The sequence below is a fragment of the Mustela erminea genome, chromosome 8 (genome assembly GCF_009829155.1).
Source record: "Mustela erminea isolate mMusErm1 chromosome 8, mMusErm1.Pri, whole genome shotgun sequence".
In the NCBI taxonomy this organism is placed as follows: domain Eukaryota; kingdom Metazoa; phylum Chordata; class Mammalia; order Carnivora; family Mustelidae; genus Mustela; species Mustela erminea.
This window is the reverse complement of record NC_045621.1, coordinates 46,801,893-46,825,743: the sequence shown is the minus strand read 5'-3', so window position 1 is coordinate 46,825,743 and position 23,851 is coordinate 46,801,893. Positions and strand designations below refer to the sequence as shown.

Here is a 23,851-nt window from a genome sequence, read left to right as displayed (position 1 = left end):
GTTGTTTCCATTCTCAACAGTAAATTTGCTGAGTCACGACTCTCACTGATGACTATGCTACCTTCACGCAACCAACATCAACCGCCTCCCAAGACCATGAGGTTTTAAGTCAGGGGTGGGGGGGAGGGATGGGACCGAGGAAGGGGTTGGGCTTGGGGCACGGTGTTGGCACCCAGTGTCCTACTGCTGAGGGAACAGGCATCTCGCCACAGGTTTCACCAGATTGTTCCAGAAACAGATACAAGGACAGCGTTGTGATCAATTCCCATTTTTTTACTGGAAGTTCATGACAGCCAGAAAGAGAAAACGTGTCCAGACCTTCTTCACTGCCCCAGGAGCAGGCCCGGGCCCAGGGCAACAGTGGGGCGGGTGAGGGTGCAGTGTGCGCGCCAAGCCTGCCCCGCTGGGCACGTGCACTCGTGCACATCGGGGCTTCTCACGCTAGCCTCACGGACATGGAAGCAGAAGAAGTCACAGCTCCAGGCACATCACTGCGAACCACCGGGGTTGTCTTGCCAATGGATGGGCCTTCTAGAAAATGGGGGAACGATGCCTTCCAGGGCGGAGACCATCCTATTACTCTGGCTCATCCATGCTCTGGTCATCCACAAGGCACTGGCGACCCAGGCTATTGCTCAAAGCTTCGGGACGGAGCCCACACAGTCCTACAGAGCTCATCACCTCTGCCAGGGACACATCCTGCCTGAGGGACCCAAGCACAGGACCATCCATGCCCCCTCCCACAGTGGCAGCCCCCAGCACAGTGGAATGTGGCCTGGTCTCCCAAATGGGCAGAAGAGCTCTCCCACCCAGACCACACAGGACGTGCCACAGGAGGCTTTTGCTTAGCCTGCAGAGGGTCGGGCAGTGCCCACATAGGGGCTGAGAGAGCAGACCAGGTGGCTTGGGTGGCTTTCCCCAGCAGGGCTGGAAAGAGCCAGGAAGAACCCTGCCTGGGAGCCAGCTGTGGCCCCTCCAGCCTATGGCTGGGTGCCCCCACCTGCTGCTGCCCCACTCAGCTCATGCCAACCCCACAGGCCCACAGCCACAGGCAAAACCAGGGTTGGGTCAAGGCCCCTCTTGCGTCTCCTGCGGACCCTGCAGGTCCTGTCAGGCCTGAGCAGGCAGTGTCTTGTAGGGGTTCAGGATGCCCTTGGGGTCCAGGAGTGCCTTGAGCTGCTGCATGAGCCTCAGGGCCTCAGGCGGCTTGCTGTAGCTGAGGACGCCCCTCTTCTTGAAGCCCAGGCCATGCTCAGCGCTGACGCTGCCCCGCTGCCTGGCTGTCCATTCGTACACGTACGGTTCCAGGTCAGCCAGCAGCGAGGGGCTGAAGGCCTCCGACGTCACATTGAGGTGCAGGTTACCATCCCCTACAGGCACAGGAATGCTGGGGTCAGGCTGGGCAGGCTGAGACCCCTTCCTGACAGCCCCTAGTCCTGCCCTGCCCTCGTGCCCGCACCACTGGCCACAGGCCTGCAGTGACAGAAGGGGCCTGCAGTGACCACGCCACAGCCTCCCCTCTACCCACACCGCCCCCTGAGGCTTCCAGCTCCCAGCGACAGACCACCCGCCCAGCCAGCCTCTGCAGGCAGTCCCACATGCCCTGAGGGGCAGAGAGCCTCATGAGCCAGCAGGAGGAGCTCCCAGAGGCTAGAGCAAAGCCCAGGGCAACACGGGGCGCAGGCCTAGGGACTCTGATCCAGTGACAGAGAGCCTCTCATGGTAACCTCCCTCTGGGCTTCTCAAATGTAGGGAGCACACAAGGGACCCCCCTCCCACCAGAGTGGTCCCGCTGCTACCCTGCAGGCAGAGGCTCCAAACCCCCCACGGAAGGGCCTGCACAACCACCAGCCAGCCTGCAGGTTTCCAGCTGTAATTCCCACTACCTCACTGGTCCCACGGACCCTGAGCTGAGAGCGTGAGGACGAGACAGGCTCCAGCTAGGAGACCCTGCCCCCTCTACTTGCACCCCTGCACAAGCAAATCACCTCCAACCCAGGCCTTATGTAATCCCCACAGACGAAGCCCCGAGAGAGACGAGCCCACTCCCAAATCTCCACGCACACAAGAGCAGCCACAATGAGCAAGAACCGGCAACCTGACCACAAAGGCTTCAGATCCCGTAACTTCCAGAAACAGAACCCAAATATCTCCTACGTTTATAGAAGTAAGAGATAAAGCACATAAGACACAGACTGAGCAAGCATCTCAAGTCAACCAACTTCCAGAAAAGAAACTACCAATCACCAAGAGGCCAGAGTACACAGACAGGTTTCGATGCGTGTTACCCCCCACAGGAGATGAACAGCACGGAAGGGAAATCAAACATGTGACCTGAACATGGTACGAAGTCAGGGCAGGGCCGCGGAGAAGGCAGGCGGAGAGCCACAGGGCTGTAGCCCCGGGAACGCAGACAGGAAGGCAGGGGAGGATGGGCAGAGATATCTGGGGATAGAAGGGCAGAGCCATCCCTCTCACCACAGCCCCATGGCACCCAGACGCAAAGGCAAACGCTCACCCAAATGAGTGACCAGGAAGAGCCCCCCAGACAAGGGAAGACAAGAAAACTGGGATCCCTCTGGACAGCAGCACCGCAGGTCCATGCACAGCAGGCCGCCTTGCCCCACGTGGGAGGAACAGTCACTGTGCGGATGTTCAAGTTTGAAGAAGCCCTGAGCAATAGGTCAGCAGAATCCATGATGCTCGTCACCTCCTGTCCCTGGAGCCAGAGAAGGCTGAAGCTCAGCCAGAGGCCACGACACCAGAATGAAGAGGGACACAGGCGTGGCTGAGCCTGGGCCATCGCCGGCTGCATAACATCGGCACCACCACACAGTGCAGAAAACAGAACCAAACTACACTCCAGGAGGGGCACCCAGAGGGGCTCAGGTGGTGAAGCATCTGCCTTCAGATCAGGTCGTGGTCCTGGGGTCCCGGGATCAAGCCCTATGTCAGGCTCCCTGCTCAGCAGGGAGTCTGCTTCTCCCTCTGCCACTCCCTCTGCTTTCATGCTCCTTCTCTCAAATAAATAAAAATCTTTCAAAAATAAATAAATAATAAAGACAACAAATGACAAACTGCATGACAGGGAGACCCCACCTTCATGGTGTCTGTGAAAGACACATCTACATCATAGGATAGAAGACAGTGAAGGTAATGGGAACAAACACATGTCAGGGAAACACTAAATGGGAGGAGCCCGTGTGACTAGTCGGAGGCCAGCGCAGGTCCAGCATTCAGAAGGGTCTGTGATGAGAGCGCCCGTTCACCCTGGAATGCGAGGACAGGTGCAACCCCTATCCTCCAAGAGGATGTAGCCTCGGGAGAGGGGAACAGCCTGCTGCTACTGGGCCGACTTCCGCCCTCTCACTGATGCGGGGGGTGGGGGGGCCATGGGTGCACGTGTGGTTCGGACCGGGGGCGCGCACAGCTCAGACCAGGGGGATGCATGGGGCTCGGACCAAGGGGGTGCACACGGCTCGGACCAGGCGGCCATGCTGGCCCCACAGGGGCCCCTCCAACCTCACCCGGAGCTCGACAAGGTGACACACAGACATTATTTAACAAGAGCCATAGTGGGATCGGCGAGCCTGGTCCTCAGGGGGAGTCTAACCCCTGCGACCAAGTGGAGAGGCGGGAGGCCCTGAGAATTCCCGTGCTCAGAGGCACCGCAAGACGTACCTGACAGGGGAGAAGACTGAGGACACTGAGGACAACAGTAATGACAAGAAACAAGACAGAACAGAGAAAGCGGCTGACCGGGCGGGACCACAGACCCCATGAGCACGCGACAGATGCTGATGAGGAAAGACACGAGGAACAAACCCTACCGGGACTAAAACAGGGGCCACCCTACTAATGCTGATGTGACACAGGAATGAGAGCGTGACAGACACCTGTGTGTCAACATGTCCAAGGCTTCAGAAGAAACGGACACACTTCCAGAAAACAAAATGACTGAAACTGACCCAGGAAGCTCAGCCTGCCCTGCAGCTGGGGAAGAAACTGGTCTACGGTCAGCTCCTCACCGCCCAGCACACAAAACCCTCTGCCCCAAATCCTCACCGGAGCTCCTGCCACATGGCCAATGAGGCATCGAGGCCAACTAGTCGGACCCCTCGGGGCCCAAGGGAGAGACCACAGCCATGCCACTGTGGGATGACGCTGGCGTCCATTGCAGACACGGGGAAGGGACTTACAGCCCAGGACATACCAGGGAAACCCGGCACATAACAGAGGCACACGGACCAAACAAGACACAAAGGACCGTGGCCAAGCTAGGCAACCCCCAGACTATGGCCCCACCTGCAGAAGGGGCCTGGCAGAACAGCCTCACGGACTGCAGGGAAACCAGGCCGGTTGCCCCACTGGACACCAGATAAGCCCTCAACAGGCAGTGAGTCTCGCCCCACCGGCAGCAAAGGCTGCACTCAGTGCCCCTCGAGGTGGAAGGTGGGCCAGCAATCCCCAGCCCCACATCCACACCCAGCAGCCTCACCACCTCGCCCGGGCCCTGGCCGAGGCACCTGTCCTCCACCCCTGCTCGGGTGTCCACCTCCCAGAGGCCGTGCCAGGCTTCCTCCCTGACACTGGGTTCGCCAGCCCCACATCTCCACCCGCCAACGTTCTGCTTGAGATTTCCCAATGGTTTTTACTTTCATGTAGTCCAAGTTAGCAGCAATCTCCCCCTATGGTTTATGCCTCCCGTGTGGTCCTGATGAGATCTCCCCACCTCAAGGTCACACATGCACTCTCCCATCCCCTTCTTAAAATTTCACACATCGTCCTTCACGGGCGAGAGTCTACTCTACACAGCAGCACTGTCTGCCAGGAGGGAGGGACCTTTCCTGTCCCACAGACAGCAGGTGCCCTGAGCCACTGAATGTCCTCACTGTCCTTGATGCCAGGAACCCTCTCTCGCCCCCAACTCTGGGGGTCACCATCTGTCACACACTGAGCATCCCAGACACCTGACTTGCGGAGCCTGTTCACAGGAAAAGTAAGGCACCACTTGTAAAAACCGTTGTGATGGGCGTCTGGGTGGCTCAGTGGGTTAAGCCTCTGCCTTCAGCTCAGGTCATGATCTCAGTGTCCTGGGATCGAGTCCCGCATCGGGCTCTCTGCTTGGCAGGGAGCCTGCTTCCTCCTCCTTTCTCTCTCTGCTTGCCTCTCTGCCAACTTGTGATCTCTCTCTGTCAAATGAATAAATAAAATCTTAAAAAAAAAAAAAAAGAAAAGAAAAAGAAAATCGTTGTGATGATAAGTTCCCAAAACAAGCATCAGAGATGCCGGGACAGAGTATGCAGTGTGCCAAGCTCCTCACCCCATTTCTCCAAATCCTCCCTTAACTGCAGGAGGGGGACCTGAACCCCCCATTACAGACAGGCCATGGAGGCTGCAGGCATGGGGCCCTGTGCATCCCATACGCACGGCTTTCAGACCCCTTTCCAAGGGCTGCCAAGAATCGAGAGGGATGAGACATTCCTTTCTGAGGAATTAATAACTTTAAATAAAGTAAATTAATAAAGCTTGATTTTTCTGCAAAATAGAATTATCTGAAACTAGTTTTCAAACGCTTGCACCTGGCAAGGGGAGGGAGAGGGACTCGTCAGGGATACAGCAGGCTGGGTCTGAGGGCAGGCCACCGTGCTGGCCAGCAAACGGAGGTCCTTTCCAAAATGCCCGAGAACCATGAAGATGATTAGAATTCTCTCAACAACTAGCATCCCCATCACCATGTGATCCCAGAACAGCTCACCCAAGTGGCCATAGCCCACCACATGCTTGGCCTGTGAGCCAAGGCGGGCGCGCAGATCAGACACAAGGTCGTAAAGCCTCTCGGTGGGCAGAGAAAGGTCGTACTTGTACACGTAGCCATCCCGGCTCAGCGCCTCCGAGATCCTCTCCCTCAGGGCCCACAGCGCCTGGGACGGACAGAAAACAAAGTCAGAGGGGCACCACGAAGGGTGTCTAACAGCAATTAGAATGCTGCCTGCCTCAGATGACCAGGAAGGTCATGACGGAACTTCCCAGGTGACAAAAATATTCTGTGTTGTGACAAGCATGGGGCTCTGACCCAAGAATCCATACAGGACGAGACTCCAGAATGCGGCCATGGTTCACCCCAGGGCACACAGACAGCCCCTCTCCAGGAGGATGGAGGACACTCTGGGTGGCATGGTGGGAGAGGCTGGTTGGGGCTGCTGGCCGGCGAGGGAAGACACTGCAGACAGAGGGGACGGGGCTGCTGGGCCCTGGGCTGCCCGAGACACACATGGGTGCTGGAGCTTAAGCCGGAAAGTGAGGGCAGCGCGGGGTGGGGCTGAGGGGGCCCGGGGAGTTGGGGGCTCTTCGCATCACTGCCCTTCCGCACAAAGCCAGCCATGGCTTACTGGCTTGGCTGGCTGACTGGTCACAGAGGACACTTGAACCTGGTTATGGAGTGGAGGAAACGGTGCTGAATGTGCCATTGCTCGGCTACAGGGCTGGCCCCGTCCCACCCACCACATGTCCCCCCATTCAGGAAACGTCTCAGCAAAATTTCTGCGTGGTAAGGACTGGTTCCTCCTGCTTTTCCACATGACACAATGCCAGGTCTGCCCCAGAAGAGTAGCAACAGCCCCTTACCTCCACAGACACCAGCCAGCGTCTGGCTTCCCCCATTCACTCACTGGCTTTCAGGGTCACCACTCGGTCCCTCTGTGCCCTCTCCTCGACTCCCACTCCCAACCTGCAGCAGCTCCTGCCCACCACCTTTCTCACACACCTAGACCAGCAACGACCCCGCACAGTCCCCCGCACTGCTGGACCCCAAGCTGGAGTACTACAGGGCCATGCTGCTACCCATAGGCTTCCCTGTCTGACCGTCCATACCTGCCCCACCCACGGGCTCCCACTGCCTGGGCCCTCCCAGGATGGTGACAGCAGCTCCGACCACCACAGACCCCCACAATGGTGATGGTGGCTCCCACTGGGTGACTCAGTCAGTTCAGTGTCTGACTCTTGGTTTCAGCTCAGGTCACGATCTCAAGTTGTGAAACCAAGCCTGTGTCACACTTCATGCTTGGTGGGACGTCTGTTTGATACTTTCTTTCCCTTTGCCCCTCCCCCCACTCACGTTCACTTGCTTTCTCAAATAAGTAATTTTTTAAAAAAATAATTTAAAATAAAATATCACTGATCACAACAAAGACCCAAAAACATGTTTCCCAGGCAAGATACCTGCTCACGTTCAGACAACCCGTGCTCTGAGCCAGAAACGAGGCCTAGCACAGATGTCCTGGACCAGCTGAGCACGGGGGATGCGAGGAGGCACGGGCAGCACACACACACCTTGAGTCTGGTCTGGTCCGTGGCCACAGTCCCATCCGTCACCAGGCCAGAGCTCAGCGCCCGCTCCAGAAAGTCACTCAGCTTCTCGGAGTCATGCCCCGCTCTGGAGCCTGAGGTCTCCACTAGGACATAGAATGGACTTTCTGGAAGGCACAGAAAGCAGGATGAATAGAGGTGGTCAGAGTGAGGACAGGCCTGGGTTGGCCTGTCTGAGCATCTCTGGCAGCCCCTGTGCGGCCCATAGAACAGGAAGCCTCTGCCCAGACTTAGTCTCCCGTGGTTTAAAGACCAGTGTTTCATGGGTGCCTGGGGGGTACGTCCGACTCCTGGTTTCAGCTCAGGTCTTGATCTCAGGGTCCTGGGACCAAGCCCCGTGTCAGGCTGCGTGCTCTGTGGAGAGTCTTCTTGTTCCTCTCCTCTTGGTCAAGCCCCCGCCCCCGCCCAGCTCTCAGGTACATTCACTATCTCTCTCAAATAAATTAAAATAATAATAGGTCCTTCCTGGGGTGCCTGGTTGGCTCAGTCAGAAGAATATGTGACTTCTGACCTCAAGGTTGTGACCTCAACCCCCACACTGGCTATAGAGATTACCAAAAAAATAAACTTAAAAAATAAATAAATAAATAAAAATAGGTCTTTCACTGGGAAAGAAACCACACTCCCCAGAACACATGAACAGCCCTGAGCGATGTCACAGGCACCTGCACAGGGCTGTGGGCAAGGAGCCCCTCTTACCTTCCTGCGGTGCTGGGCAGGCCACAGGCTACAGGAGAGACCACTGTGCCCACGTGGTGCTGTGATGCCCACGGCGCTTGGCTTAGCATGACATGCAAAAAAGGCATGATTTTGCCCAAGCTGTCTCTTTTTTACAGTTTTTAAAAAAAATGCATTAGGAAGTATAAGAGAATTTTAAGCTTGTCTTTTTTTTAAGGCTACTGTGAATTTATTTTTAACTTACTGAAACCAACAAATGAAAACACCAAATGCACAGCTCTTCCCTTTAGTACTACGTTAAAAGTGCCTTCCAGAAAAATACTACAAGCCCATCCTACTATAAGGAGAACAAGTGTTTTCTAGATATTGGCATTTCTCCATGATGAAATGCAAATTCTGCTCTTTAATTTATCACATGTCCTAGAAAACACTGGGAGTGTTTTCATTTTTATGGGCTCCTTTTCCAATTACAAAAGTAAAAACATGCTTATAAAAGGGAGTTTGGAAAACAAAGACAAGTATAAATGAAAAAAAAAAAATTCCCCAGCTTGCCATATGTAGCAACCAGCATGGTCAACAGCACTCCTTCCTGTCTTCCAGTTACAGAGATCTGCACACTGAAACCTGCCCAGGACAGTGGGCTGGCCTTTCCTTTCTCCTAAACATGACCTTAGGAGCAGCTTTCTCACACACGCATCCAAGGGCCACACAGTGCTCCATCTGCCCAGGGACTCTCCATCCTCCCAGGGACCTTCCGTCCACCCAGAGACAAACCGTCATCCAGGGACCCTCCGTCCACCCAGGGATGTTCCATCTGCCCAGGGACTCTCCGTCCGCCCAGGGATGCTGTCTACCCAGGGGCACTCTGTCCACCCAGACACCCTCCACCTGCCCAGACACCCTCCATCCTCCCAGGGACCTTCCATCCACCCAGAGATGCTCTGTCTTCCCAGGGACCCTCTGTCCACCCAGGGACCCTCTGCCCGCCCAGAGACCCTCCGTCCGTCCAAGAACGCTGTCTACCCGGGGACCTTCCATCTGCCCAGGGACCCTCCGTCTGCCCAAAGACCCTCCATCCACCCAGGGACCCTCTGTCTGCCCAGAAACCCTCCATCCATCCAGGAATGCTGTCTACCCAGGGACCCTCTGTCTGCCCAGGGACCCTCTGTCCGCCCAGAGACCCTCCATCCATCTAGGAATGCTATCTATCCAGAGATGTTCCTCCCATCCGGGGATACTGCCTACCCAGGGACCTTCCACACACCCAGGGACACTCCATCCTTCCAGGGACTTCCACCCACCCAGAGACCCTCCATCCACCCAGAGACCTTCTGTCTGCCCAGCGACACTGTCTACCCAGGGAGCTTTCATCCGCTCTTTCAGGGACCCTCTGTCTGCCAGAGACTCTCCATCTGCCCAGAGACCTTCTGTTTGCCCAGCGACACTGTCTACCCAGGGAGCTTCCATCCGCTCAGGGACCCTCTGCCTGCCAGAGACTCTCCATCTGCCCAGGGATACTCTATCCACCCAGAGACCCTCTGTCCACCCAGGGACCCTCCATCTGCCCATGGGTCCCCCACCTTTCCAGTGATTGTATCATATCTTATTTCTTTACTACTGGATGTTCCAGTTGTTTCCTGTTTTATTGTACCAAATGCAACACCTCATTAAAAATTTAGAGCATAAAGATCTTTCTGCCTGACCACACACTAAAGTCCTAACCCAGCCCGTCTGACTACAGAGAGGGACTCAATGTTATATTAGGCCATAACGGCGGGCCCGGATCCCACAGGACCGCCGCTCTCCTATGAGGATGAGGCACCATGGATCTCCTATACACATAAGGCCGCCTGAGCACACAGTGAGAAGGGCACTGTTGGCTGCACCCGACACGGGCCGAGCCGCCCCACAATCCTACACTCCAGCCTCCAGAGCCACAAGAAGCAGCCATCCCATGTGGACGCCCTAAGCCTGTGGCTTTCCACCAGCACTGCCCGCACCAAAGCCACCACATTTCAGGAGGCTCTCGGAGGTGAAGACGCCGAGACCCACAGTAGAGAGCTCTCCCCTCTAGGAGCACGATAGCAGGTGGCCCTTGGAACGCAGGGCCAGGGATCGGTTGGCTAACTGGGAAAGTTCCACGGACCAGTGGCTCCTCTGGTGGAAAAGAAACACTTCTGACCAGCACGTCGAGGACCCTCACAGACCCTGGGGTTCTGGCACAACTGGCGGCAGCAACTGCACCCACACTGGGGGCCCAGTTCCCATGCGAGTCAGAGAGTCTCACTCGTCCAGGTACGGTGACACTGGAGCCGCGCAGATTCTGGCAACCTTGTCACTGTCTCCCACTCTGTGGACAGACTGATGGCCTGTCAGTGACCAAAGAGAGCATCCCCTGAGACCTATGGCATGAGGGCCACGGCGGAAGCTGCCCAGCCGCAGGGGTCGGTACCTTGCACGGGGCTGGCAAGGCGCAGGTGGTGCGTGACCAGCCACATGCACTCAGCGTCCATGAACTCGTACGCTGACAGGATCTCACCCAGCAGCTCCTTGCCACTGCTGAAGGTCTGCAGGACTTCAGCAAAGCCCGGACAACCTGCGAAGGCAACAAGACCTCAGGCGCGGGCACCAGAGCCCCAGCCAGACACCCCTAAGTCCCCCTGTGAAACAGCTGCACTGAGTGGCCCTGGGTGCTGGCGAGCAGGGTAGCCCAGTGGAGCAGCAGAGCACCATCACAGGGACGCCCACGAGCCAGTGGCATGCGTGTCCCAGGTAGTGACGGTCCAGGAGGAAAGGCCCGTCAGAGAACCCATGGTGTGCAGGAAGGTCACAGGAACCAGAGGGGCCTGGGCGCACAGGGGGCCAGAGATAAGGTTGTACTGGGAAAGGGCTTCACTGCTTTTCTCTCACCACAGTGAGCACTTGTGTTTCCAGGAGCCCAGGGCGAATCACTCAACTTATAGAACAAGGAGAAATCTCTAAGGTGCCCGGGCCTGGGGAGCCCGCCGTCAGCGGCCGGGAACAGGTGGGAAGGGCCCAGGATACCGACTCTATGCTGGGGACGGGGTGGAAAAGCTGATGGGAGTGTGTTCATAGAGTGCAAGGCCAGAGGCAGATGTCTCCTGTGCATACCCGGGAGCTCTTGGAGTTCCACGGCTGGATAGCGGGGCTGGATGTGGGGGCTCAGCCGCCTGGGATCACAGCGCGCGGCAACACCGGTAAGCAGAAAAGATGGGAAACAACACAGCAGGAGTGTAAAAGGGCGGAAACTGTGGGAAGGATGAAGAAGACCGACCACAGAGCTTTGTCATGTGTGCATCCGATCATAGCCCTAAAGGGGGAGGAAGATGGCCAGACGCCTCCAACTGACAAGACACCAAGACACAGGGTGAGGAGGCCTGGAAGATCCAAGGTGAGAATGTCTCCTCAGAGGCAAGAAACCCCAAACCACAGATGAGCAAAGACACAGAGAAAATCTTCGAAGTGACCAAAGAACAAAGCGTCAGCCCTGGGAGCAGAAGCCATGGAGGACACAAGCACAGGATGCGGGATCACTCTGAGCAGCCTCGTTTGAGAACCAGTGACAGTGTCTCCATGGGCAAGAGCTGGGGAGGCGCGGCCAATGGGCCAGCCGTGAGACCCAGGCTGTGCTTACGGGGAGCACGAGCCCAGTGCAGAACGGCACATCAGGAAGAGGAAATGGCACGTTTGCAAGAAAACAGCAATTCCAGCCACAGAGACAAGGGAGGCCGTGAGACCCAGCACTCTGCCATGGGTACAGACACCGCAGAGCACAGCCAACAGCGGACTAGGGAGTTCAGTTGCCCACGGTGACCTCCAGAAGACCGGATGTCTCCACAGCCTCTTAACTACCAGAGTTTGACAGGCTCTGAGTGGAGGTGAGGCAGAATATGGTTTCAGAGGAGGAGACCCAAGCCCACGCTCGCAGTCTGCTGGAAGCAGAGGACCCGATGGGCAACTGGGGACAGGGCAGGGGACAGAAGGGACAGCACGAGGGACAGCATGACAGTGGGGAAAGTAGAGGGACAGCAAGGGGTCATGGTGGGGACAGCAGGAGGACAGTGGGAACAGGGTGGGAGACAGGGTAGAGAACAGATCAGGGACAGGGTAGGGGACAGGGCAGGGGACAGTGAAGGACACAGTGGGGGACAGGGCAGAGGTCTGTGAGGGACAGTGAGGGACAGCATTGGGGACAGTGTGGGGAACAGGGCAGGGACAGTAGGGACAGCAGGGGGATAGCACACGGACAGTATGGGGGACAGGGCAGGGACAGTGAGGGACAGCAGGGGGATGGAGAGGACGGTGTTCCTATGGCTGTGACTGATTCAGGAATGAACACACCAGAAATGACACTGCTTCACTCAGAATCAAGGAAGGAGATGGAGCGGCAGAGCTGAGCAGAGCCCCAGTTGTGCTAAAGAACAGGGTGTTCTGCCCTGAGATGCGAGAGGCCTCCTGCAGACCCCCCATCAGGAGCACCAACCCTCCAGACACAGAAGCCAGGAGACACAGGAACGGCCCCCCTCATGCCAAGGGCCAGGCAGCGGGGCAGGGGGAGGGACAGGGCACCCAGCGGTGTACCCAACAGCCAGCCTACCGAGAAAAGCCACGTTCACTGCCGTGGGCTTGGGTGGACACTGGATAGACACAGCCGTGATGACCCCCAGCGTGCCCTCCGACCCGATGAAGAGCTGCTTCAGGTCATAGCCCGTGTTGTCCTTCCGCAGAGAGGTCAGGCAGTCCAGGACAGTGCCGTCGGCCAGCACCTAGCCAAGATGGGGAGAAGCAAGGGCCTATACGTGGGCCCTCGCAGGCGCCCCTCTCCTCTCAACCCCATGCCCAGGGGTCCCACAGAAAGCAGAGCCAAGCACGAGCCCTCACCCCACCCCAGATGGAGGCCCCAGGGTGACCCCAGGCCAGAATGCGCACCAATGGGGCTAAGAGAGGACTTTCATGCCCCCCACACCCATGGAGCTCAGGGCCCAAAGTGGGGAGGCAGTGGCAGAGAATCACATAGCGCAGGGTCCACACCCTGCAGACACCTCATCCACCAGGCCTGGGACCTCTCCCAGTGCCGCCAGGCCCCTGCCCTGCCACCGCCCCCCCTTCCCCCACCTCCCCTTGCCGCTTGCTGCTCCAACCTTGCCCCACCGCACTGACCCCACCCCAGCCCCGCCCCGGCCTTGCCTCACACCACTCCAGAGAGAGTGCCCAAGGGGGCACAGACCCATGGAGTCAAGGCAGGTTGGGTGAGACACCTCACACATTAAGTACTCTCAGCACTGGGAAGAGGCTGAGGGTCCGGCCACTCGGACACGAACAGGGGGACACAGAGACAGAGGAAAGTGGCCGGCGCCCCAGCTCACCACCTCCAGGCCCAGGACAGTCCCATGAAGTGAGCCATAGCGCAGAAACCGCAGGCCGCCTGCGTTGGTTGCCACATTTCCCCCAATGTGGCAGCTGCCCTTCGCCCCCAGGTCCAGGGGCATGACGAAGCCCCTCTCCTCCACGTACCGGCTGAGCTCCTCCAGGACGCAGCCCGCCTGGCATACCAGGGTCCCTGCCAAGAGAACGTGCTGCCATGGGTGTTCTCAGTCCAGGAGGAGCCAGAAGATGCACCACAGGGGCTCTGCGGGGGTTAGCCACATGGGACAGGGTTCTCCCTCGAGGACAAGGAGCATGTCCCCCAACCTGTCCCCCAGAAGTTACCGTTATCTTTTACCAAGAAGAAAAAGAAAAACTGATGGGAAAAATAAAGAAGGAAATCCTCACGCACACACTCGTGGAAGGGAAGGGATGAGCGTCGCTATACGGCAGTGGCCCCCACCCGGGGTGGGAGTCCCACCACCAGGGGACACGGACCTTGGAGCACCGCTGGCACAGAGCTATGGTGCCCAGGTGCCCCCAGCACAGAGGATGACCCGCCCAAAATGCTCTGCTGGAGGGACTGCTGGGGCCGCTGAGCAGAAAGCATCTCGAGACCTCCTCGTACCCCGTCCTTTGTGCCCTGTTTACAAGGGCAAAAAGAGCCATCCTGGTTAGAAAATGTCAGAGTTGGAGGAGCTGCAGCAACAGCCCATGCCCTTCAGCACAGACCCACAGCACAAACCACCTGAGTGACCCCTGGACAGCACCCCCAGGGCAGAAAAAGCTGGGCCTCTCCTCCCCAGCCCTGCCAAACGTGCACCTGCCTGGCTGCTCGCTGGCAGGGGCCATGTTTCCCCAACCTAACTGCACATCTTGTGGGGAAACACTTGGCATCGGGCCAGCGACCTGTCCAGATCCACCTCTCCACCTATGTTAGTAAAGTACATTACCCCTCACCACCAGGCCACAGTGCAGGCTTACCGGACACGCTGTTGAAACTGATGACCTGGTTCATCAGGGTGGTGGACAAGATGATCTCATCAAAGACGGGCACACTGCCCCCCACCATGCCCGTGTTTCCCCCCTGCGGGTTGACGGCCAGGTTCCTCTCATGACAGTACCTGAGGCAAGCACAGGATGGGCATCAGGGCTCCCTGCCCTCCCCCTGCACCACCATCCCTGTGCAACGTGATCCAGGCCAACCCTGGCTGCAAGCCCACCCAACCTGGAGTCCCCCCTCCTCCTGCCGTGACCTCCATGGGCAGCACCCTTGGTCCCTGCGCACGGCCGGCGGGTCTGAGGAGGCCCAGGGCCACCCAAAACGGCAGCGAGCCACAAGTCTGCACAGTCCGGATCACAGACAGGTTGGCATTCGTGCCCGAACATCCTGAGAGGCCACAGCTCTCCCTGCACAATGCACTGCACAATGCAGGGGCCAGCGGCACCCCCTGCTGTTCACCAAAAGCATTGCAGCCCCTCCACCCAACGTGTCCCTTCCACCTCCACCAGAAACTGGCCTGGAAGCCTAAGGAGCACAGAGGGACGGGCACAGATATGGCCAAATGGGGAAGACACAACGTGAAGTACCTAACCCCACCAGGCAGGGAAGAAGCGAGAGGAACAAAACCTCACCAGGGTCTACATCTGGAGGGAAGAGGGCTTGCTTTCGCATGCCCTCCTCGGTCGTGTGCCCTCCCAGTCACCCACCACCGCCCAGGGTCCCCTGCGCGCTCCTTACCTGAGGATGCCAGCCACCTCCTGGGAGGTCCGGGGCCTGAGCAGCACCTTGCTACAACCTGCAACACGAAGGACACATTACTCACACAGAAGGCAGCGCTCAACGCCTGAAACATTCGCCTCCAACTCTTCTCTCCCAGCGGCTCAGCTCTGGCGCTCTACACTCCGGAAGAAGGTCCTCCTTCCTCTGCAGGCCACCGGCACAACCAGGGTCAGCACCAAGCCCAGGAACCTCAGGGACGAGGGTGAGGTGTCAGACACGGGCCCCACCTCTCTGGGTGGGGAGGCCACGGCTGGGGCACCTGCCTGGCTGCTCACTGGAAGGGGCCATGTTTCCCCCACCTAACTGCACGTCTTGTGGGGAGACACTTGACATCGGGCCAGCGACCTGTCCAGATCCACCCCTCCACCTGTGTTAGTACCTGAATTCCCATTGTGGGGCGGGGCTACCCATCCCCCTCCCATATGTGTCTCATCTACTCGGGGCACACTCATGGCTCCTTCTACGCATCAGGTGGAGGCTCTAAGCTGTGATGACTGACGGGATGCCAGGAGGTGGCCAGCAGGAACCCCTGGACACCCGCACTTCGGTGTTCCTGACCATGGGCTCCCCGAGACAAGCAGGCTCTCTCTGGCCCTCTGACTTCATTCCAAGTGGACAAGCAGGTGAGAAGGCTCCCAGGAGGCGGGAAGCACAGGACACCACCCACCCCACCACCACCACTGTGTCAGTGACCTCTCACGCAGCTTTGAGATCTGGCTGCAGTTCTTAGCTTACATGCTTTTTAGCAAAGTCTAAGTTACTAATATTTACAATCCTTGTATTAAATATAATTTAATCGTACATTTACATGTTAATTTTTAATAACAGCTGTGCTTCACAACTGGCTTGATACAAAAATCTAACAATTTTTAAGTAACTGGCTCTCCCTGCACGTCCCTGCCCCTGAGCCTCCAGGAGGCCTTAGCAGTCTACTGTCCACCTTAGGACACTGGCCAAAGGGAGGCAGCTGTCAGCATGCTGCTGGCTGATGACGGCACTGGCTTCTGGAACATGTTGGGGGAAGTAGGAAAGGACTTTGCAGACGGGCTGCCCCAGGGTTCACTAACATTCATCTATGCCCTGGTCTTCTCTCATGTGCTCAGAGTCTCTTCAGTCGAGGGACGGGCTCAAAGGAACAGAAGGGAAAACAGAAGCAGGAAAGGCTTCAGTGCAGAAGGAGCAGAGCCAGCTCTGGAGGGGACAGGCAGGGGGGAGCTAAGGCTGCAAGCCTCTCCGGCCCGCGACTCTCATCCCTCCACTTGAGAAAGGCCGACTGAGTGCCAGTTCCTGGTCTCAGCAGCACAGTCCCCATGCTGCCCACCACCTGCTTCTCCACCCTCCTGGATTCCCGGCAGCCCTCCAAGGCCTTCGCTCACTTGGGACACCCAGGGCGTGGGGTACAGAAGGACCCTCCTGGGACATGGCCTGTCACATGTCACAGCATGCCTACTCCCAGCTGGCGGGCTCCCTGACTTCCTCCCGGGGACCAGAGCACACTGCCACGTCAAGGATGGCAAACCCCACACTCAGGCCAAGCCCAGCCTGGGCTACGCCTGCACATGGAGCCCTGCGGGAACAGCCCAATGCCCATTTGTTTGGTGTGGCTGCTTTCAGATGACAGACTGTGGCAGACACCGACTCGACCTCTGCAGGACACTGCTGACCCTGACGGCTGAAACATTCGCCTCCAACTCTTCTCTCCCAGCGGCTCAGCCCTGGCGCCCAACACTCCACCCCTGGGAACTTGGGCTGAGGGTCTTGCTCCCCAGGCTCCAGGAACAACTTCCTGGCTTGTTTCCTCTCACCCCAAGGCAGCAGTCCCCGGGCCTTCCCTGTCCCACACACTAGGGGACAGGCAGCAGTCTCTCTTGCACCACACCACACCCCCCCACAGACCATAGCTCTCACTGCCTCCCCCGTCCTCATGTTAGCAGTGCCCCCACCTGCTTCTACATGGGCCCCCACTGCCACTCCTCCTAAGACTGCAGCCCCAGGAGGGCCTGGGTCCCTCCACGCCCAGCTCCTGGACAACTTCACGGTGATCCTGTTTCTCACCAAGCTACCAGGTCTTCCCTCTCAACCAGATCATTCCCATCCACCTATTAATCTGCTGCGACAGCAGTCTTGTCTGAAACCGGCCCCGAAAAGGCAAAAACATCTTCTCTTGAACCCATCCCAACCCCTGCCCCGGCCCCTCTGTCCCCCTAAGCCTCCAGATGGGGCCTCCCAAGCCCCCATGAACAGCTCCAGCCGGAGGCATGTCCCTTCCACGCTACAGACAACCATGGGCCCTGGTACAGCAGCTGTTCCTGACCAGGCAACTCCTGGCTCCCCTTTCTTCACACATGTACCAGGTCCTCCTCAGCCCCAGCCCAAGCTGCTCAGTCCCCTTGGTTGGCTGGTGCCTGTTCGCCCCCATTGACCACAGCGGCCACTGACCTCCTTGGACATTGGAGCTGCATGGACCCAGCCCTGGGCTAGCTGGCTTCACATTCCAACGGGCCCCTTCGCGTGTCCAACTGGACTTGTCCAGACCCAGATTTCCAGTTTCCCCACAGACCTGGTGCTCCTGCCATTTTCCTCAGCAAGCGGAAGGCTAACTCTGCAGCTGCTCAGGCCATGGGTCCCTGCATCCTGGCTTCTCTCACACCCTACACACCAATCAGCACATCCCAGACTCTTCTGTGCACACACACAGAGCTGACACCATTTCACCAGACCACCCATCGAAGTCTCAGCTCTCCTCCGAGCTTCCATGCCCAGGGAGTGAAAGCCTCTCCTCGATACGGCAGCCATACCAGGCTGTGGGCCTCTCTCCTCCTGGCCTCCTAGTAGCTCCCCATCAGTTACTGGGACTCACCTGGCCCTCGACATATCGATGACCCAGCCCCCTCGCTCTCTGACCTTCCCATTGTCCGTCCACTCCAGCCACACTTGGGTCTACAGCTCCCCAAACATGCCAAGCACAGACTTGCTCAGAGGCTTTGCACTGGCTATTCCTGTCCCAGAACACCCTTCCAGATGGCTTCCCCAGGTTCCAAGGAAACAGCGTATGCTGGGGGACTCTCCTGGGCAGGCATGCCCACTTGGCAGGCAGCCCACCATTCATGCCACCACCCCTCTGGTGAGCCTCCTGTCCATCCTGTCCCCAGCCCTACACTGTGTGCAGACACACAGTGAGATGCTCACTGAAGTTTATGGGGTCCACCCATGAGCAAAGTGATCTAATTTTTGGACAGTTTCCATTTCAAATAAAATCCATTTTTAAGAGAATTATAAAATCTTTTTTTTTTAAGATTTTATTTATTTATTTGACAGAGAGAGATCACAAGTAGGCAGAGGCAGGCAGAGAGAGAGGAGGAAGCAGGCTCCCTGCTGAGCAGAGAGCCCGATGCGGGACTCGATCCCAGGACCCTGAGACCTGAGCCGAAGGCAGCGGCTTAACCCACTGAGCCACCCAGGCGCCCCGAGAATTATAAAATCTTAATCAGCTTTTACTAGCTGCATTTTCTATAGAACTCTAAGACTAAAACACAAAATGATCATAAGTTTAGACATGCTTTCTCCCCCAAAAACAGCTACATAAAGGGGTTATTTCGACAAAAATTGAACAAACAACTTCAACAGACACCCGCTGGGCAGGTGTTGTACACCATGTGTGTACAACATAGTGCACACATGTGAGCAGCCATATGTCAGCAGCCAGGGGACGGGGGTCGTCCACAGGAGCACACAGACACAGACGGAGCCACAGGAGGCTTCCAAGAAGAGCCCCCAGCACACAGCTAAGCCCTGTCCAGGAAGGTGGGGCAGACAGGCCCCATCCCAGTTACAGTGTGCACTCTGGAAGTCCCAGGAGGAAGACATCCCGAGTCTTGAGTACCCAGCACCCTGGGCTCTTACCTCTGAGGTGGGAGCCCCATCCCCAGTTTGTGGCCGCAGGGCCGGCCAGGACCGGGGCCTGGCCTGGTTGAGCCCAGGTTGGACAGCACCCTCTCCTGCCTCTGGGAGCACGCATGTGAACCTGCAGGCCCTGTGTGGGCATTGGGCTCCCAGCAGGCACCGTCCCTCAGCCCCAGGGGGTCCTGACTTAGCAGGCAGGGTAGGGCTGGAAGCCCTTCCACTCTGGGCACTTGGCCCACAAGGAACAGTCCAAGGAGGGTGCCTGGGTGGTTCCGCTGGCTAAACGTCTGCCTAGGATAGAGCCCTGTGTCAGACTCCCTGCTCAGCGGGGAGCCTATGTCTTCCTCTCCTCCCTGCTTGTGCTCTCCCCTGCTGTCTGCCACTATCTCTGCTTCTCTCAAATAAATAAATAAGAGTCTTTAAAAAATTAGAAGTCTGAGGACTTCCAAAGTACCTGACCCGAATCTCTCCCTGTAAGTACAGCGTGTCCCACAACCACCTCCACGTGCTACAGACTCTGCACCACAGGTCAGTTCACAAGCTGGTTCAGACCTGCTCTCGGGAGTTCTTCAAGCCCACGCACAGCCCTTGCCATCGTGAGTCGCAGCCCCACTGGACACCGCCCCCCCAACACACACACACAAAATACTCTGTCAAGTCCCACGGGCACCGGATCCAGCCCTACCTGGCTGCTGGCGTGTCCTGGCATTACATGTGTAATTCGTGACTCTGTTGTAAGCAAGTTGTCTTCTGGGTCTCTTTAATATTCTATAAGAACATCGTATTGGTGTTTTATGTTTTGTAACTGAAAAGGCAGCTTACATTATATCTGAAAATGTTGCAGAACAGAACACAGAGTGACGGGATCTTTCCTGTGGGAAGGTGTGCACTGGGTCTGGAAGGCTGAGAACTCCCAAGCTGGCACAGGCGTGTGCTGCTGCAGACACATGTGCTGGGAGGAGCAGGGCTCAGGCGGCCCAACCAGCCCCTGCTTCTTGCCTGAAGGAGCAGCCGCAGAAGACCGGGCCTCCCAAAGTGTGTCCCCGTCGCATCCCTCAGAACCTGTGCACGTGCCCTGATTTACATAAAAGGTCATGACATACGTGATCAAGTTAAGGGTCCTGAGAGAAGGTCCTAGATTTAGGTGATGCCAGGTGTCCTTAAAGGGACACAGACACCTGCAGCCCCCAGGAAGGAGCCCCCAGAGCCTCTAGTGGGAGCAGGTCCTGCCTCCAGAGCTGGGAGCAGGCGAGCCTCCGTCACCTAGCTTGTGCTAGCTGTCACAGAGGCCCTGGGAGTTCACGTGCATCTCTCAGAGCAGCCGGCCACCTTGTCTTTTACTCTGCAGACATCACGCAGCACCAACAAACCTCCAGGAATGTTGTTTTCACAACAGTTTGAAACTACAACACAGCCTTTCCTCTCAACACGAGAGGGTGTGTGTGCCAGGCACGCCCCTCCAACCCAGCATGGTCACAGCCCCTCCCTGGAGCATGTGCTGTGGCCAGACCCTCACTCACCTCGGACAGTCCTCAGCCAGTCCACGTTGGAAGCCTCCAGCACCTCTGGGTCTGTGACGACCCCGCCTGGGAGGATGCGTTCAAAGACTGCCAGGTCTTCCGCAGAAACCACCGAGAAGGGCAGTCGTGTCACAGGGTAGCGCTGCTGGGTCAGTACCACCTCCGGCGCACCAGGGGGTGTGGAGGAGCTGCTCCTGCGGACCAGGGGGCTGGCGCCCAGGGCTCCCCCAGAGCTGAGCAGGCTGGGGATCCTGGACACCCCTGCCCATGTCCTGTGCTGCACAGAAGCTCCCCAAGCGCACACCACCTGCCACCGGGAGAGCCACAGCAGCTGCCTGGTCACCACTTGGGGCCCCATCGCTCCTGCCCTAAAAAGGAAGCGGTAGGACCTGCAGATCCAGAAACCACAACCCAAGCCCAGCTGCAGTCCAGGAACTGAGGCAGTCTTCCAGGGTGAGACCATGAGCTTCCAGCCTCCTGGAGAGACCAGGCAGAGGGCATGGGAGCGGAGGCGCTGGGCAGGCTGCCTTTGAGCCTGACCCGGCTCGGCTTCCCTGTAAGGCCCTTATGGGCACAGGACAGTGGCTGGGAGCTGGTCGAGTCAGAGTCGAACACTTGCAGTAACAGAGCTCCCTCTTAACCCTCCAGCTTCAGGACGAAACCAGAGTCTAGGCACTAAACGGACGGATGCCCTGAATTATGCAATGCAGAATGGCTAAAACGGTAAATGCTGTGTTTTGGGCACACGCCGGCACAAATCTGGATAGTGCAGTTGTTAACGACAAGCACGGGAAGGGAGGCTTCCGGGCTGCACACCCCGCTTCAGACACCAGCCAGCGGCGCTGCCCCCCAGCCCGGCTGAGAGTACAGAGGGCAGGGCACAGGGGCGCGCCCCTCCGCGGGCTCCCCGGGCCGCCGAGCCGGGTCCGGGGTTCGCACACATCCTGTGCGTCCGGGGACGCGGCCATCGGTGCAGCCCACGGGCCGAGGGCCGGACGCGGGGCCACTCACTCCGGGGAGAGGACGCAGCCCCGCAGACTCGCACTCAAGGACGACCCGACGCCCCGACCTGCGGTCCCCCCACCGCCTCAAACCGCGTCCCCGACCCCTTGACCCGAGGGCCCCGGCGGCCGCGCGCGCACACTTACGTCCGCACCCCCGAGCCGCCGCCGCCAGCGCCGTACGTCCCGAGCCGGGACCGACTGCGCCTGCGCACTGGCGCCCTCCGGCCCCGCCCTAGGCTCCGCCCCCCCGGGATCTGGCGCCCTCCAGGCCCCGCCCCCAACCATGCGGGCGGCAGGTGCACTGGGGCGGGCGCGTACTTCGGCCTGCCACACACCGCGGGACAGCCGGCCTGGACCGGGTGTCCGGCACTGCCCAGCAGGGGTCCCCGCACACTCTCCCAGCCCTTCCCCAGGGCCGGCTCTACCGTAGTCCACATAACCACCCCGCTCCTTGCCCTGCTGCGGGGCTCCCCCCAGGGAACTCTGTCCCGCCCCCAGAAGTCTCTGACTCCCTCAGGGATCTCTGCCCCCTCAAGGGCACTCTGCCCCACCAGGGGTCTCTGGCTCCCCGACCCAGGGAACTCTGCTCCCCCCGGGGGTCTCTGGCTACCCCCAGCAGGTCGGGTGTGCATCACAGGCAGAAGCCACAGGCTCAGAAAGCTGCTTGTGCCACACAACCTGAGCCTTTTCCTGAACAAAGGCTCAAGTGAGGAGAGGTCAGAGGGGCCGTGCCAGAGCTGGGTGGCCCGGACACCGCCCCCACGTGGGAAGCAAAGGCAGCCTGGCAGGAATGCTGCCTCTTACAGCCCCACCCTGGGCTCTGGCAGGCCCTCTGACCTCTGGCCTTTGGGGCCGTGAGGCCTGGGCACCTGAAGAAGACAAAGGCAGGGGTGACTGATGGATGTCCCAGTGACATCAGCCCTGCAGCACTGTGCCACCTACTGGCCTCATCACATTCCCTTCAAGGGTGCAAGCTGCCGCTGGGTCCCAGCTCCCCGGGGCACCTCCTCCCTGAGCTCTGCAACACCTGCCCCCCTACCTTGCCCACAGCAGGGCAGCCAGCCCTCCAGGGCTCCAAGTCCTAATCCGTGCTCCTGCTACAGGCTGCTCCCTCCATCAACTCCAGAACACCCCCCCCACCAGCCTGCTCCTGAAATCCCCATCACCTCGGTGCTCCCCTTCTGCCTTTTCTCCCAACACCCCACATTGAACTGCTGCCACAGTGAACCTGGTTCAGGAGTGAGGCTCATCTCCCACCCTCTGGCTCCCTGCCGTCCTCCCGGGGCATCTCCTGCACTAGCTGGACTCATCCAGTTACCTGGTTACAGATGCCGACAGTGGAGCTGACAGAATGCTCTGGGGATGTTAAAATAACGAAGACATCTGGTCCACAGGACGGAGGCCAGCCTGTGGAGGTACCCTGTTGGCTTCGTCACACAGGACAAATGGCTCCTCATGGTATTGCAAATTAGCCGAAAGAACGAGCACAGGCCAGATCCGTGACAGCATGCCATGTGCCAACTCTGGCAGTGATGCCAGATGGGGACAGCAGCTGCAGCTGGACGCATCACCTGTGTCTCCAGAAAACTACATTCCTTATAACCCACCCACCTCCTGTCTACCTGTGTTAAATATGTCATACGTCACCACTAAGTCTTCCCACTAGGGATGCATTTTGCCTTTGGATGACTGTCCTGGCAAGGAAAGGACATTCCAAAGACTTCCACCTGGCTTCCCTATGGTAATGGCCCTTGCTCCACAGGTCAATGTGAATCCATGTGGGATTCTGCCGGTTTTCAGGTCTCTTTCAATGGCACATTCCAACTGTGGGAAGACAAGCACAGAGTCTGTGGACACACTCAGACAAATTCACCTGTCACTTGATAATGGTAGGCCCTCCTGGATTAGTCGACCAGGGGCGTTGTGGACCTCCGGGACTTACTAACCACTCAGAGCCAGTGAAGATTACCACACCCACCCCACTGGTGTTCCCTTTTTCTAGGCAGTTACCCCAACAAATGGCTGCAGGGACCCTTGAAGTGCCCAGAGGGAATGCGTGCTTGTGGAGGCATTCCAGGCCCTTCTATCAGAACCTCACCCGACCTCCAGCTAGGACTCCAGGTCTGTGAGTTGGTTTTCATCTGGAAAACAGGTGAGAGGCTGGGCCTGTCCACTGTGGTGACCAAGCTGGGTTTCAGGACCCTGACCAT

General features: G+C 58.2%; 1 protein-coding gene across 5 annotated transcripts; it reads right to left on the bottom strand.

Annotated features, from left to right (window-relative positions):
• Nucleotides 1–252: 252 nt before the first annotated feature.
• Nucleotides 253–21,839, bottom strand: D2HGDH (D-2-hydroxyglutarate dehydrogenase). 5 transcript variants are annotated; one of them, XM_032355489.1, is made up of 10 exons: nt 21,786–21,839; nt 20,638–21,005; nt 15,173–15,230; nt 14,416–14,555; nt 13,434–13,627; nt 12,665–12,833; nt 10,499–10,642; nt 7,333–7,475; nt 5,759–5,924; nt 253–1,370 (listed from the first exon to the last, which is right to left on the bottom strand). In XM_032355489.1, exons 2-10 carry the CDS (start codon nt 20,993–20,995, stop codon nt 1,111–1,113), a joined length of 1,632 nt encoding a protein of 543 aa, XP_032211380.1. In that variant the 5' UTR covers nt 20,996–21,005; nt 21,786–21,839; the 3' UTR covers nt 253–1,110. The 5 variants fall into 5 exon arrangements, with proteins under 5 accessions (XP_032211380.1, XP_032211383.1, XP_032211381.1 ...); XM_032355492.1 differs by having other exon boundaries at nt 20,638–20,831; nt 21,786–21,825; XM_032355490.1 differs by having other exon boundaries at nt 20,638–21,000; nt 21,786–21,812.
• Nucleotides 21,840–23,851: the final 2,012 nt, after the last annotated feature.